General features: G+C 42.7%; 8 protein-coding genes across 8 annotated transcripts; 2 read left to right on the top strand and 6 right to left on the bottom strand.

The window, feature by feature from the left end:
• Nucleotides 1–212: 212 nt before the first annotated feature.
• On the bottom strand, nt 213–2,963 carry DI09_8p330 (ATP-dependent Clp protease ATP-binding subunit ClpB; the record flags this gene model as incomplete). Its single annotated transcript, XM_013381067.1, has 1 exon — nt 213–2,963. One exon carries the CDS (start codon nt 2,961–2,963, stop codon nt 213–215), a length of 2,751 nt encoding a protein of 916 aa, XP_013236521.1.
• Nucleotides 2,964–3,054: 91 nt separating this feature from the next.
• Nucleotides 3,055–4,252, top strand: DI09_8p320 (60S ribosomal protein L5-2; the record flags this gene model as incomplete). The annotated part of the gene is made up of 3 exons (XM_013381066.1): nt 3,055–3,147; nt 3,224–3,293; nt 3,426–4,252. 3 exons carry the CDS (start codon nt 3,055–3,057, stop codon nt 4,250–4,252), a joined length of 990 nt encoding a protein of 329 aa, XP_013236520.1.
• Nucleotides 4,253–4,356: 104 nt separating this feature from the next.
• DI09_8p310 (uncharacterized protein) lies at nt 4,357–6,229 on the bottom strand (the record flags this gene model as incomplete). The annotated part of the gene is made up of 6 exons (XM_013381065.1): nt 4,357–4,574; nt 4,670–5,135; nt 5,303–5,404; nt 5,454–5,540; nt 5,615–5,827; nt 5,975–6,229. 6 exons carry the CDS (start codon nt 6,227–6,229, stop codon nt 4,357–4,359), a joined length of 1,341 nt encoding a protein of 446 aa, XP_013236519.1.
• A 477-nt stretch (nt 6,230–6,706) lies between these two features.
• Nucleotides 6,707–8,003, bottom strand: DI09_8p300 (uncharacterized protein; the record flags this gene model as incomplete). The annotated part of the gene is made up of 3 exons (XM_013381064.1): nt 6,707–7,126; nt 7,155–7,436; nt 7,680–8,003. The coding sequence occupies 3 exons, from the start codon at nt 8,001–8,003 to the stop codon at nt 6,707–6,709; spliced, it is 1,026 nt and encodes a 341-aa protein (XP_013236518.1).
• Nucleotides 8,004–8,625: 622 nt separating this feature from the next.
• On the bottom strand, nt 8,626–9,627 carry DI09_8p290 (eukaryotic translation initiation factor 2-alpha kinase; the record flags this gene model as incomplete). The annotated part of the gene is made up of 2 exons (XM_013381063.1): nt 8,626–9,294; nt 9,319–9,627. 2 exons carry the CDS (start codon nt 9,625–9,627, stop codon nt 8,626–8,628), a joined length of 978 nt encoding a protein of 325 aa, XP_013236517.1.
• A 558-nt stretch (nt 9,628–10,185) lies between these two features.
• On the bottom strand, nt 10,186–10,745 carry DI09_8p280 (uncharacterized protein; the record flags this gene model as incomplete). The annotated part of the gene is made up of 2 exons (XM_013381062.1): nt 10,186–10,472; nt 10,550–10,745. 2 exons carry the CDS (start codon nt 10,743–10,745, stop codon nt 10,186–10,188), a joined length of 483 nt encoding a protein of 160 aa, XP_013236516.1.
• A 220-nt stretch (nt 10,746–10,965) lies between these two features.
• DI09_8p270 (tRNA dimethylallyltransferase) lies at nt 10,966–12,192 on the top strand (the record flags this gene model as incomplete). Its single annotated transcript, XM_013381061.1, has 1 exon — nt 10,966–12,192. One exon carries the CDS (start codon nt 10,966–10,968, stop codon nt 12,190–12,192), a length of 1,227 nt encoding a protein of 408 aa, XP_013236515.1.
• Nucleotides 12,193–13,501: 1,309 nt separating this feature from the next.
• On the bottom strand, nt 13,502–15,316 carry DI09_8p260 (uncharacterized protein; the record flags this gene model as incomplete). Its single annotated transcript, XM_013381060.1, has 3 exons — nt 13,502–14,333; nt 14,454–14,875; nt 14,942–15,316. The coding sequence occupies 3 exons, from the start codon at nt 15,314–15,316 to the stop codon at nt 13,502–13,504; spliced, it is 1,629 nt and encodes a 542-aa protein (XP_013236514.1).
• Nucleotides 15,317–15,442: the final 126 nt, after the last annotated feature.

Below are 15,442 nucleotides of genomic sequence, written 5' to 3'. Positions count from 1 at the left end.
TCCAATGTTTGCTTCAAATTTAGCGCTAAAAGTAAAGCCCGTCACACCTATGCCAAACTAAGGCCAACGGCCGTTTATTGATGTGAATGCCCGGTTGAGCATGCATTGTGTAAAGATTATCCGGCCACCTGGTGCTTTTAAAAGTAGACTATTGACCGGCTCGAAGGCACCAATAGCTCCGCAACGTCCAAGTAAGTTTTATTAACCAACCATCAAGAAGGAAAAGCGGGGCTAACATCAAAAGAAAACGAGACCGTTTCATCAGAGCTTTCTTCAGAAGAAACAACCATCATCACACCAACCTGGACAATTGAATTCTTCGGAAGGGCGCCAGAAATAAGCATACGGCTCAAAGGAGTCACAATGGTTTTCTCAATAAATCGCCTCAACGGTCTCGCTCCAAAAGTGCCATCGTCGTATGCTGCCTCAATGATAGCCTCTTTTGCCTGTTCGGTAATGACAACGCGAACCTGCTTTTCTTCAAGCCTGGAATTGATCTCTTCTTCACCAAGTCTTTCGATGATCTTGAAAAGCGCAGCCTTGTTCAGTTTATGGAAAAGAATGACGTCGTCAAGACGATTGATGAATTCGGGCCGGAAATAGGCCATAAGCGCTCGTCGAAATTCGAGGGATGACGTAGCGGCGGCAGGTGGGATTCCCACATTCGATGTAAGAATGACGAGTGTATTTGTAAAGTCAACAAGACGGCCCTGCCCATCTGTGAGCCTGCCATCATCCAGGATTTGAAGAAGAAGGTCAAGAACTTCTGGATGTGCCTTTTCCACCTCATCAAACAGAACGACAGTGTAGGGGCGCCGTCGAATGGCCTCGGTCAACTGTCCCGATTCTCCATATCCGACATACCCGGGGGGCGCGCCTATCAATCTGCTGACCGAGTGTTTTTCCATATATTCGCTCATATCGATGCGTACAATTGAAGAGGAAGAAACAGGGGTCGTTGTACCGCTACCAGATGGTTGAGACGAGGCATTTGCAGAGCCGCCGCCAAAAAAAAGCTCCGCAGCAACGGCCTTTGCCAGTTCAGTTTTACCCACGCCTGTGGGTCCCAAAAACAGAAAGCTACCAATCGGCTGGGAGGGTCTAGAGAGCCCACTCCTATTACGCAGTATGGCATCTGAGACTGCCAAAACAGCCTCCTGCTGGCCATGAACTCTGGAGGAAAGCCGTTCTTTGAGAGAAAGAAGCTTCTCCGTCTCAGATTCGCTAAGGCGGTTAAGTGGAATTCCAGTCCATTTGGACACCACGGCCAAAATTTGGGATTCCCCGACCACTTCTGTTACCGCAATACTGGGGGAAGATGCCGGTGCAGGCTCGGATTGAGTATTGGCCATTTCGATAACATCGATAGGCTCCGAGCTGCGAAGCGCAGAAATACGCTGCTCCACGTCGGGGATCGCCCCAAATTCAAGATCCGCAGCAAGACTCTTGTCTTTTTTTCGAACGGCATCGGCAAGTTTCGCCTGCAAGTCGGCCAATTTTCTCTGTAAAGCTGCCATTTCGTTAATTCTTTCCCGTGTGGACTCGTATGAATGTAAAAGAGGAGCCAATGCGGAGTCAACATCGGCAAGCTTCTTTTTAACGGCAACAAGTCGAGACCTGCTGGTTTCTTCGAGGTCCTTTTCCTTTTCCAAAGCGGTTACCTCAATTTCAAGCCGTAATTTTTGTCTCTGAAGAGAATCTATTTCCTCCGGAAAAGAGTCAAGAGCCACACGTACATCAGCACAGGCTTCGTCGACCAAATCTATTGCTTTGTCAGGAAGGAAGCGATTTGTAATATACCGAGAGGCCAGCTGCACTGCCAATACGATGGCCGAATCCCTAATACGGACTCCATGATGCGTCTCATATCTCTCTTTGAGTCCACGGATCATAGCGATGGTATCAGGAAGTGAAGGCTCCCCCACATAGACAGGTTGGAACCGCCTCTCAAAAGCGGCATCACGCTCAACGTACTTTCGATATTCGTCCAGAGTAGTGGCTCCAATGCACCTAAGCTCGCCGCGAGCAAGCATCGGCTTGAAAAGATTGGCCGCATCCATGGAACCGCCCTCTGGGCCTCCAGAAGAGCCAGCGCCAAGAACAAGATGGATCTCGTCAATGAAAAGAATGATGGAGCCATTAGACTCTTTCACTTGAGCAAGGACATCTTTGATTCGCTCCTCAAATTCACCTCGATACTTTGCCCCGGCAACTAAGAGGCCCATGTCCAGGGTGTGTAATTGACATTCCAACGTGCGAGGAACATCTCCCCTTGCAATTCTTTGAGCAAGACCCTCGACAATTGCGGTTTTACCAACACCTGGGGGCCCAATCAGAATGGGGTTGTTCTTGGTACGCCGGCAAAGCACTCTTATAACTCTGCGGATCTCCTCGTCTCTTCCGATCACAGGATCAAGGCTGCCTGAAATGGCCTGCTCAACGAGATTGACACCATATTTGGCAAGATAATTGCCAGCGACATTTCCTCCTGCTCCAGAAGCATCGCTTGTGATCGATTGAACGGTTTTTCCTTTTCGAGCCTCCTTCACGGCCCCATCGATATCAACGGGAGAAAGACCAGCTGCTGAAAAAATCGCCTTTGTCTCCCGCACATTTGCTAGTGCAATTACCAGGACATCTATGGCAATATGCGAATCTCCGAAAAAGGACATCACATCGTGTGCTTTTTCTAACATGCTAATGAACGAGCGGGAGTATCCCAAGTTTGGAGGGCCTGGAAATTGGCGTGAAAGCTTTTCCAAGGCCTCGTTGACACCCTTTTCTATTTCCTTGACATCAACACCTTTTTTTGACGCAATTTGATGTATGATGCCTCCCCGCTCCGAAATAAGGGCAGAAAGAAGATGTAGCGGTGTTATTTCAGGATGCCCCTGACTTCTACAGTGCTTCTCTGCCTGCTCCACAACTTCTGCTGCACGAATGGTGAATGAATCTGGTTTCATCACTGGATGTTTTGTATCAAAATTGTGTCAATTTCGGCATGCGTTTATTAAGGTTTTTGTATTGAATTTTCTAGAAATTATCGATTCAATCATGGAAAGGGCCAGGGTTAACCCTAAATTCGAGCCGATTTTAAATTTTAAACTTGGGGCTGTTAAATTAAAATTTTATTATCTCGCATCAATGGTAAGCCATCTTGTCCCCACATCCCACCACAACTATTTCATCCATCATCAAGGGAGAACATTTTTACAATTTTTAGCCGTTTGTGAAACTTGTTAAAAATAAGGCTTACTTTAAACGTTTCCAAGTAAAGTATCGCAGGAGAAGAGGTAAGTAACTGCTCAATTTTTTGCCTGTGAAGATACAATATCAGCTAAGATACTAAGCATGCTGAATGAATTTGTTCTTTCGCTCCTATCTGAGGCTTTTTATCTGCCATTTTATTTCGCTTTAATTTGTAGAGGGCAAAACCGACTACTATGCACGCAAGCGCTTAGTTGTTCAGGCCAAGAACAAGTACAACACCCCCAAATACCGTCTTGTTGTTCGCATTACCAACACCGATATTGTTTGCCAAATCATGTATGCTCGCATTCAGGGAGACATTGTGTTTGCATCTGCTTATGCCCATGAGCTTCCTCGCTATGGTGTAAAAGTAGGGCTCACCAACTTTGCATCCGCGTATTGTACTGGTCTTCTTTGTGCTCGTCGTGCACTTGCAAAGCTTGGCCTCGATTCCAAGTACGAGGGCAAAGCAAAAGCCGACGGCGAGTATTTCCTTGTCGACTCCATTGAGGGCGATGATAGTCCACGCCCATTCAAAGCCTTTCTTGACGTTGGTCTTTCACGCACCACCACTGGATCTCGCATCTTTGGTGCCCTAAAGGGAGCCGTTGATGGAGGTATCTATGTTCCCCACTCTGACCGTCGTTTCCCAGGATACTCGACGGAAACGAAAAAGGTCGACACCAATGTTCTTCGCAAGTATATTTTTGGCCAACATGTTGCCGATTACATGACCCTTCTCAAGGAAGATGATCACGAATCGTACGAAAAGCAATTTTCCAAGTACATAAAAAATGGCGTAACTGCTGATGCTATTAAGGGTATTTATGCCAAAGCACACGAGCTGATCCGTAAAGATCCATCCTTCAAACCTTCCCAAAAGAAAGTCAGCGAGATGGCTGAAAGAAGCAAGTCGTTCAAGAAGCAGCGCCTTACCTATGAGGAGCGCAAGGCCAACATTGCAAAGAAGATTGCTGAATTCAAAGAGTCTGTTATGCAATAAATTTTTTAATTAAATTACCCCACCGCTTGACACATTTTATTTTGACGCCATTGCACTTGAGTTGCCATGGCTTTTCAATACAGGGCCTGGCCCACGGGACACGCCTATTTGAGCTCGTGGAATGTAAGAAGATCCGATTTGACGCCGTAACTGAAATATGAAGATATTTTTCTGGCCTTCAGGTTGGAAATGTATGATTTCCATCGTAACATGGAATCTTCGTGTTCTGAACACTGATGCACGATCTTCTTGAACTCCTCCTCATTCCCATCCAATGAGATGAGCTCTTCGAGAATGGGAAACTGAAAATCATAGATCATCACTTCAATTTTGGGCTTTGAAAACGAAATTCCCATGGAGACGCACATCATTTGAATGTGCTTTGTAACTAAAGTTAAGAAACCATGCATGCCATACTTTTCTCCAAATAAGAGCGGTGCATAAACTTGGCCTTTTCGTTGTTTAAAATAAACAAAGACAATCGCTGTGACGTAAAGATGCTTGGCGGCGAGATGCTTCCCAATCCTTGCGCCAGTGGTGACGAGTCGATTTCAGAAGATGAATGATGCGTGCATGAAATCAGCGAAGACGATATCACTTGATGCTCGAACGAGGATATCGATATCGGTAGCAACGAATTATGGGGATCCAATATTTGGCCAACCAGCGATCCGATTGTCGAGGTGATGTCGCCAAAAGGAAAATCGAATTCAAGCTTTTTTTCAACGTGCTTGAGCTTTATCGAAATTGACGAACCAGAGGTGCCAGAGCCTCCTGCCGAAGACCCGTAATGGTAGTCTTTTATGAAGACAACCCACGGTATGTAGCGACGTTTGCAAAACGTAATGGCCTCGTCGTACGAGTCAAAATTCAAGATGATCGACTAAAAATAAATTGGGTATCCAACATACACGTATGCCATTCAGCCAGATTCCATTGATAATCTTCAGGGCTTCCTCAAACAGAGCATGCTCTATCGTAAACACACAGACATCAGCAAATATTCTTTGCCGTTGACGCACCTAAATATCAGCGCACTGCCTCGCATACCATAATTTGAGAGTTGTTATATTCAGGAAGAAATTGTATCAATTTGGAAATGGAAAACGAAACGGACACCAAAGAGTGGTTTGCTCGAGCCTTGCTCGGGATCTTATAAAAATCAAACTAATAAGTTATCGGCATGCTCAAATACACATACCAGTTTGGAAAAGTTTCCGCCTGACGAAATTACATCAACCCTTTGAGGAGAGTCTCCTGTAATTTTGACGGTATCGAAAATCAGTCCCTGAAAGCACTCGTAGTGATAGCAAAGAAGGGGGACAAAGTGTATCTGCAATTAGTCCAATATGCGCGCCATACTTGATTTGAGCAGCCAATTGCTCGGATGTTATTGAAAAATGCCTTTAAAATGGTGGAGACCTGCTTGAGCATTCCGCTCTTTCTGTTGACTCGAAAGATATCTTCCAGCTTTGCAAAAGAGTCTTCAAAGCTTCCCTTGATAAGCGCAACTTGCTTTAAGCAGGAAAAGGAATGCTCAGACAAATCAAATTGCTTCATCGAAAAGTCCTTGAACTTATTCCAAGAGGTCGATGGGGAAATTGCTGGATAAATGCCATTCATTATTTTGGACAGCGTTGATAGGGGGATTTCACATAAAGAAGCAAGTGCTTCAACAATAAAAGTGTGGTTAATCTACATAAGCATGGCAACCCAACATACCCTAATAATGACCGAGGATGCCTTGTTTTTCATGATCTCCTCAAGAACTTCAATGGAAATTTTAACGACCTCAGTTTCGTCAAACAGAGCAAAGGGAAGTGGAGTCTCGCTTGTCACGGGCGGCGATAGGATGGTAAAATCGGATTCCAAAGTCTGTTTTGGAAGTCCTCCGGCAGGATTTTTTCTAAGTTCACAATGGGCAAAGATACTTGAAAACTCTATCGAAAGTATATTTTCGAACGGAATGGATGTCATTGCGGCAAAGATATCTTGCCGAATTGACGATTCCATCAAACGACAAAACGATCAGTTGCCCGTCCGCGTCCAGAAAGGTTGCTGCAGTTCCAATATATTGGCTAATCGAAGACTGCGGCTGAATTTGGGGAAGAATCATTTCGATGCCACAATGGCGTCTAAAAACTCGCGCCAAAAAGGTGGCCACCTTTTCAATTGCAATGCTGATTGGCAGGTCAAACGAGGTTCCCTAATCGCGATTAGCGCCAATCGTTACCGAATTAAAGTCAAAAGTATAATCTCGATGCGGATCCACGGGAATCTTGAATAGAGATTGCACCAACTTGGAATAATAGGGGGTGCCCGGCTTAATGATCGTTCTAATGGCCTCTTGTATGTATTGTTCTTCCTAATTGAAATTGGCAAGCACGGGTGTACCAATTTAGGAGGCAAATAGGGACTTCCCAGCAATTCCTTTGATGAAAGCCGATCCTAGCGTTACGAGCAATCAGCGTGTACCTTTGGATTGTGGGCCAATAGCAACTTCAGTAGATTCGTCTCATCCGGCGTTCTTTTGGCTTCCCACTCGGAAGGCAAGCATATTTCAGGTGCGCGTAGGGCATTCAGCAAGATCGCACGCTCCATTTTTGTCTCAAAAGGGCCATGAAACATTTCAAAGAAAATGATGCCCAACGAATACATGTCAATTCGTTGGTTGTATTTGAACCCAGTAATTGCCAGTTCAGGTCCTTGATAAAACGGAGTTCCAACATCTAAAGATAGGAGCAGCTTAAAAGTACCAAGCGTTAGCGAGATGTCCGAAACGAGCGGATAATTTGCCTCTGCGGTATTGCTATTTACGGTGCTTTCAGAATTATTGCACGTCTCGTCGAAAAAAGTAAGCCCAAAGTCTCCCACCTGCAATTACAACATGTCATATCAGTACTTTGACATCTCCTTTTGAGTCCAAAAAGATATTTGACGGCTTCAAATCTCGGTGAATCATTCCTTGCCCGTGGATATGGACAAGAGCCTCAATGATCTGGCGAAATAATCTCCATGCTTCGGTAACTTCAAGCCCATCATCAATCAGGTCTCGCAATGTCTTGTTTGGACAAAATTCCATTTGAATATACAGACAAAGGGAGGATCGATTGGTGGGTATGTTCCCCATCGAATACGTATCTGGCTGTTTCATGCCACCTAGCCCGATCAGATAACGCCAAATCTTACAATATTCCACGATCGACTCATTGTCGTTGTCAAACACAAACCAATCGTAAGTAGTGGTGGGTGTATTTTCATTCCCGAAAACGATGTAATCCTCATCGGATTCAAGAGGTTGGCTCAAATTTTGTGCCGTATCCAACGTTTCCGAGTCCGACTCTGGACGTTTATCTGCATTTTCTGGATCTTCGTCTGCATTGTCTGGATCTTCATCTCCCTCAAGCCAGGCTTGGTAATACCTAACGATATTTTCATGATGCAGGCGAGAAATGGCTAGCACTTCTCGCAACAATTTTTTGTTCAGGTTCTGGTTGAACGACTTGAGCTTGATGCGTTTGATGGCGTAAAACCGATTGTCCAGCTTGTTCCTGACTTTGACAACTTCTCCAAACCCGCCTTTGCCAAGAAATTCAAGCTCCTCAAAGTCACTGTAGTACCGGGAATGAGATGGGTACTTGGGCTGGTGCAGATCGAAAGAATCGGTTAAATTGGGCTTTTTAGTAGCCAATAGCGTCCTTGAAATGCCCAGATGCTCTACAAGATCGTCGTTTGAAAAATATGTTTTCATCATCCGATCGAATGAAATGCGCTCATTGGGGTTTGGATTGAAGATCGATCTGAACATGTCGACAAAATGGATTGGAATTGTTTCGACATCTAAGGTGAGCAGCGTAGCTTACAATCTTGGATTTTAAATTCCGAAAATCTCTTTATGCAATTTAATCCATTGAGCAATTCGAGAGAGTAAAGCCCAAAACTCCACACGTCAATCTTTTGGGAATCGCAGCAAAAAAGGTTTTTAATCGCACAACCGAGCTCAGGTGCAGAGCTAAATAAAACACTACATATCCTACTAAATCGGGAGAGTGGGGATTTTGGTCTTGGAAAAAGGTTTATCAAGATGGAGTTTTAATAACTTAGTCAATGAGGAAAATTTTACCAGCGACAATTTTGGTGTATTGGTGAAATTTGAATAAACCGTATGCGAGCTCAAGCCTAGGGAAAGAGATTACCAAACTAAGTACTTGGGAAGAGAATAAGGGACGTGTGCTCCACGGACTCGAGGACCTGTAAGAGCTGCTTGGTCATAGTAAACCAGGAATTGATGCTTAATATGGAACCACATATGGATAGCAGATCATGAATAGGTACGAATCTCGAGTCAAATCTAGGCATAAAAGCATCATAAGTCACTCTTGCGCAATAAAAATGGATCCGCCTTTATCGGATTCCACGGGAGGCACCAAATAATGTGCACTGTATATTTCAAAGAAGCCGTCAAAGTTGTTTTGCAGCCCATTTAGAAAGCCGCATATTTTGGCTGACCCGTTTTCGGAAAAGAGATAGTACTTCATGGACACCGGAATTTCGTATATCACCACTGGGAACGAAAAATGCTCGTTTTTCTTGAGGTTTTTGAGCACCAAAAACCCAAAGTACTCGGTGATATCTAGAAAATCGAGCTTTGAAATTTGCTTTTCAAAGAAAAACTTTTCCGCAACAAAGTTTTGCCTCTCAAACCGCCGATTTGCAAGGAGAAAATTATATTTGGCGCCTTTCAAATCAACTTCTTTCAAAAAAAGCTTTTCCGGAACCTTGTCCAAATGCGCTTGATCTGGCTCATGCGAGTGCTCGATCTTTTCCTTCAAAAGGGACTGTTTGATCTTGAGAGTTTCAGTGATTTTAAACTCTAAATTGGTCATGTTTTCATCAACATGAGTAATGCAGTGCCCATCGTTCTTATTGATGATGGAAAGATCTTTGCGGTGGTCAAGTATCGCTTTATCGGACTCGATCTTTTTTCTAGACATCATTTGGTCATAAATAGAAGGAGCGGACTCAAAGCTATCCAGCAAAATCTAAAAATAAGCGTGCAAAAATACCCTTATCTCCTGATAAAGCGAATAAACCGTATCATCGTTTGATGTCTCCTGCACGTTTTTGGCTATCAACGCATTGACATCGCTTATCATATTAAGATTGAGACCCTTTGTTTCCTTCATCTCGATTTTCGGGGCAACTTCTGGATATCCCTTGGACAATGTGATCTCAAGAAGAACCTCCATTTCGCTCTTGACAAACGGAACTATCCTCAAAGAAAAAATATTTTCTTCGCGTTCGTTTTGGTCAGATTTGCTTGTCCACGAAAAAAATTCCATAAATATCGCTTCAAAGGCACTCGCTTCAAGCATAATGAAGGAAAGATAAAAATACCATTTAGGGTTAGCACAAAATAGCTACATTGCTTTTAATCAATGCACTAACTGGTTCCAAATTAATTTAATTTAATGCTCCATTGTTACTCGGTTATTTTTCAAATAAGTAGCCCCAATTAACATTGTGCTTTTGTGCAAAAATGATATTTCAATCGGTCCGCTTTATAATCTACCTGTCGCTGGTTTTGGTCTTCTACTCTTATTATTTTTATTCGCAGCGTAAAAAATCCTATCATTCGATGCTTGAAAATGACTTACCCACCCAAAACTCCATTGATAAGCTTAATTTGATGGATGCAATCCAAAAAGAGCTTCCTGAGTTTGAACCCATCCCCATTAATCTAGAGGAATGCCGATTTAAGGAGAGTTTTAGGAACCATTCAGTGCCTAAAGACTTCCTTGAGATACTTTAATCAAAGAAACCATTGACACCTCTTTATGGATGAAACTATGAACACTTATTTATTCATCATTGTTTGTTTCGTGGATGTGAGCAAGCACAAACATCCCCACAAGAGCATACATGCGCCGAGTTTAGGTCTCCAGTTGCTCTTGAACATTGGCATTTGGCTTCAACGGGAGCCTTGCATTTGCAGATGTCTCCGCAAGTGCACACCCTTGCTCTGGATAAATCGCCGGTTGTTCTTGAACAATCACATGATTGGATATTTGACGAGGCGCAGCTACAATCACTGCCACAATTGCAATTAGCACCACAAGAATTGCTGATGGCGTCTTGGCTGTTGCAAGATTGCGTCGAACAGCACGATTTGTTGCCCGACATGAGACTTTAAATCGATTTTGTAATCCAATGAAGACAACTTTATTTAAGTTTTATAGCTTATTCATTAAGAATTTTCCTATTGGTCCATGTTAATGCTGTCAAACTTTTAATTACAAAGCAAGGGAATGTACAATTTAGCAATTGGAATTTCGCCTTTCCATCTTAATTTGGACCTCTGCTCCCTAATATATATTTTAATGGCTATAACTTGCGGAGAAAGCCCTAAAGCCCCCTTTGAACCCCACGCCACACCCTCAAAGCCAGCAGAAGACGCAATAGGCGATAATTTAATTATTTTAAGGCATGACATTCAAAATCTGCACTTGGACCTAGTGCGCCAATTCGCACTTCAAAAGGTATTCTTTGCCTGTTTAATTCGTAATTAGCATAACATCGTCAATATCGTCCACAATGGAGCTCCAGAAAAAATAAAACACTTGGAGGAAGAGGTCGAATATCTTAGGAAAGAAGTAAGACGATTAAGGGCCAAATGTGGCGAGGCGTAAGTTGAATAGTAAAGTTTTTTAAAAATGAATCCACATCCTTTAAAAAAAGTATTGATCCTTTCCGGCCCAACTGGCGTAGGAAAGACCGCCATAGCGGTTCTTTTAAGCTCTTTGCTAGATGGAGAAATTATCTCCTGCGATAGCGTTCAGATTTACAAGGAGCTGGTGATAGGATCAAACAAAGAGCTGGGATTACCAGTTCCCCAACATTTGATAGACATTGTTTCGTGGAAAGAAAAGAATTTTACCAACGCAGATTTTCATTCCCTTTGCCTTGGAAAAATAGAGGAAATAACAAGTCGAGGAAAAATCCCTCTTTTGGTGGGTGGAACCGGATTTTACACAAAATGGATCGTCCAAGGAAGACCATCATGCCCTCCGCCTTCAAAAGAAATTCTTGCTGTCGTCGACCAAATGACCGACAATTGCGATTGGGAAGAAGCTATAAACTTGCTTAAAGCAGTTGATCCTGAATATGCGGCTTCTTTATACAAAAATGATAGATATCGTCTAAAAAGAGCAATCGCCAATCATCTGCAAACCAACCAACCCATGTCTTCTTTCAAACCAACAAAAGAGGACATGAAATACGATTTTAGATGTTTTTATTTGTCTAAAGATAGGCCGACCCTGTCTCTCTCCATTGATTGTAGATGCGAGAAAATGATTTCAAATGGCTTGCTAAGAGAGGTTGGTGAACTGTGGCTGCAAGGCCTAAAAAAAGATTACTCGGCGGGGCGGGCCATCGGTTACTCAGAAACTATCGACTTTATCGAATCGCTTTGGGTCAAATATAGCTCAATAACTGCAGATGAGCAGGATGAGTTTTTTAAAACCAAAGAGGTGCTTGCTAAATTTAGAAACTATGTGGATTTATTTAAGGCCTCTTCTAGGCAATATTCACGGCGACAAGATTCTTGGCACAAGGATTCCGAATTTAAATGGATTGATGGATCGGTCTTGAAAAGCAAATTTGATTCAGTAGAAATGGACCCCTTGATAGCAACATCAACGTACATCACTCGGGCTTTCAACTTGTCGAGATTCGAATGGGACACAAGTGCTGAGTTTGAAGAAATTCACAAAGAAAGTTTGTCGCTTAGATGGTCCGACACGATAAGAAAGTCAATGAAAACATATCAGGCAATTGCTAAAGAAAATTTAAAGTCCATTTTTACATGCGACGACACTTGCCATGCCACTATGTTGGATCAATTGAAATCGGTTTTCAACAAAAAACACACTAATTAAAACTTGAAGCGGGGTCGGCCTAATTTTAATGATTGATGGGGTTGAGTTATTGGTTTGTTTCGTCTTTTCATTGTTTTCCATTTTTGCTATAGCGCTTTTCTGGTATGATACCAATTCTCTTCTCATTGTGCACGGAAAATTGATAGCATCTCGTGCTTTTGATTGCCCAAATGCTTTTGGCATACAATCGTTTCAGATCCACAAGTCTTTTTTCGTTGTATTTTATATCTTTGGATTTTTCTCAAATTTACTTCCCCTGTATTTTCTTGAATTTTCCTCGTCAGTAAAAATTATTCCGTTTGTATTGGTCCAGCTTCACTACTTGAGAAGGATTTTGGAGTGTTTTTTTGTTCACACATATTCAAGGAATAGCTCAATGAATTTGGGCCACTTGTTTGTCGGTCTTTGTCACTATTTGCTTTTTGAAATAAGCTTCCTCACAAACTATGCAAGGGGCAGTTACAACCCCTATTTTGTTGCCATTGGAGCATTTCTCTTTGTAGTTTCTTCGATCGGGCAATTTCTTTCGCATATTTCTCTTTTGGAGCTAAAATCAAATGACCTGCAATGGAAGTATCCGCAAAGAAACCGGCTCTTTAAATATATCTTTTGCCCGCACTACTTTTTTGAGGTTATAATATACGTTTCCTTTTGGTTTCTCAATTCATTATCACTGCCCTTCTTTTATGCTTTTGTTTGGACACTTGCAAACCTTTCAATATCTGCCGCAAACACGATCGAGTGGTATTCAGAAAACTTTCCAACAGAGCATGCAGTTAATCAAGCAAAGTTCAAGCGATGGGCAATTATCCCCTTTTTGATCTAAAAAACTCAACTAGCCATATGCTACTCATACAAATTCGCGGCACAGGGGAACGGGTCTATTTCTAGCTACGCTCATAATTAGGCCATCGATTAAGCATTGGAAACACAATCCCTCACGAAGGTTTGTTTGAGTTGAAACCCCATTAAAATTTGTACAAGTACACCACTAACCATGCTATTGAAAATTTAAGTTTGTCAAAGCCAATTGCCTGTCCTACAGAGCTATTCTTAAAGATCAGCTTCCAACTGGGGTCAAGTCAATGGATCGTTCGGTTTAGATTTACTATGGGCACATATTTCTCTTTGCAGGCTAATTCCTCGTATTCGAGTCCCCTGCAATTTTGCCCTTTGCTAGCCTAACCCTAGCTGTAATACCATTTATTGCAGGGGATCCAAATACGAGGAATTAGCCTCCAAAGCAGCTGAATTGTTGTAAAGCATTGGGCAGGAACAGAAATGGCCACAATTTAAAAAAGGTTTATTTTCATTGATGAAGAAATGTACAGTTATCCCCTCTTGCACAGGCAACGGGATTTTTGGGATCATAATAGTGACATCTAACCCTTCTAAGCTTTTCTGGAGGGCAATTAATTTGTCTTATTTTAGGAGTAGCCTGTTGAGTTTGTAGGGATTGGGTACCGGGAATCTGATGCATGTTAGCCTGAGGCGGGGAAACAAGAGTACATTGAGGATAATTAGCTTGAGGATATAGCAGCTGGGGCGGCGGGTATCCTTGTGTAGGCATCGCATAGTGTTGATAGTTTGGATAGGCATATTCTTGGTGGCCTACCATGGAATCAAATAGGCCATGCGAGGGGCTTGCCAATGATCCAAGTAGTGAATCAAGCGCATTTTCATCTATATGCTCTACGGGCTGGGGAGCTGAAGAGATAGGATGCAATGGGATTGTTATTGGTGGTTGAGAAGACAGCATGTATGGAGGCGATTCTATTGGGTTCGATGGACACCTGGATAAATCGGTGCATCGGTACAAGTCAGTATTATTGGTCCTTTGCTCTCGCTGCCTGGATCGTTCCAAAGAATTGGCTCCATCTGCCAGCGTGTAATGTTCATTAAATTGCAATTTTTTGGGCAGTTTCCATTTCATTGTGGGAATAAGCATGGGGCTATTTACAGATGAATATGGTCTATATAGATCCTCTGTTTCCTTAATTTTCAAAGACAGGAAGGCTTCATCATTATCATTGAGGTCTCCATAAGCCATTGCGGGATTGAAATTGGGATTTTTCCGCTCGGTTGGGTCCAGCTCAAACAAACAAACCTGCATAAGTTGTTCATCTGGCTTAAAGGAGACCCTTTTTTTCTTCGCCTCAGACCCTCGCAAAGAAGATGAAGAGAGCCGCTTTTTAGAGGAAATAATTTCAACATATACATCAAAGGCACTATTTGGTTAAACATCATATACCTATCCATACCTGGTATCATTCGGAGCGGCCGGAATAGAGGTCTTTTGAGTCATCAGAGCAGGACCTCCCTTTTCTGGGGCGGGCTGGCGAGCTGGACTGGATTTTTTATTTATTATTGAATGGCACTCAAAAGGATCAAAAGGAACGGCTCCTTTTACTGAGATAGGGTTAGCAGTATCGCCAGACTTTGCCATACCCTCATGTTTGTTGGGTTGATGAGAATTTAAATCTGCAACGTTCGCTTTCCCAAAGTCAACACCTTGAGTTGAAATTGCCCTTTTGGAGGAAATTAAACCATGATTTTTACCGGTATTCCTACTACCATCAAGTAAGTCCTTTTTAATTGAGATATGAGTGGCTGCAGATTTTGTCCCGTCATCACCAACCTCATTTAAAATAACCTCTCGTTTAATTAATAAATTGGGCGGCCCCTACAAGTTAATAAATTAAAGTTGGCAAACCTTAGTGGAGTTAGGGTTAGACTCTGCTCCAATTACCTCTTCAATAGTCATGAGCATTTTCTTTAGCTCACATTCGAATTTATCGCTTTTGACCACAAGAGAGGACGCTAGTTTAACGGTCCTCCCCAATTTGTACTGTTGCAGCTCGGTTAGATTCCATGGGAGCAGGTTCAAATTATGCAAGGCCAAAACTGCAATCAATAAATCCTCTCTCGAATGATTTGCAAGAAGCGTCCATTCTTGCAAGGCTGCTATTGCTTCTTTTTTGGAAAATAGCTTGGAAAGCGCCTCTGGGGTGGATCTGGCCAGACCGGATAACAAGTTGGTTTTCTCTTCATGTGTCAGCGTTGGGGATGTGCATCTTTGCATAAACATGTCCACTTGTGAGCATGGGGAGAGGCTCATCATCATCTCGGGGAAGTAAATCTCGGTGCAAGAGTAAATTCAAGAAAAGTAAAATTTTGCCGGATTTTAAAATTAATTTATCATGACATCAATATCATCGTCCTCTTCATTGGTATCTCCCACTGAGAAGAA

This window comes from Mitosporidium daphniae (genome assembly GCF_000760515.2).
Source record: "Mitosporidium daphniae strain UGP3 chromosome Unknown contig-8, whole genome shotgun sequence".
NCBI lineage: Eukaryota > Fungi > Microsporidia > Mitosporidium > Mitosporidium daphniae.
The sequence above is the reverse complement of the archived record's forward strand: the minus strand, read 5'-3'. Positions and strand labels throughout refer to the sequence as shown.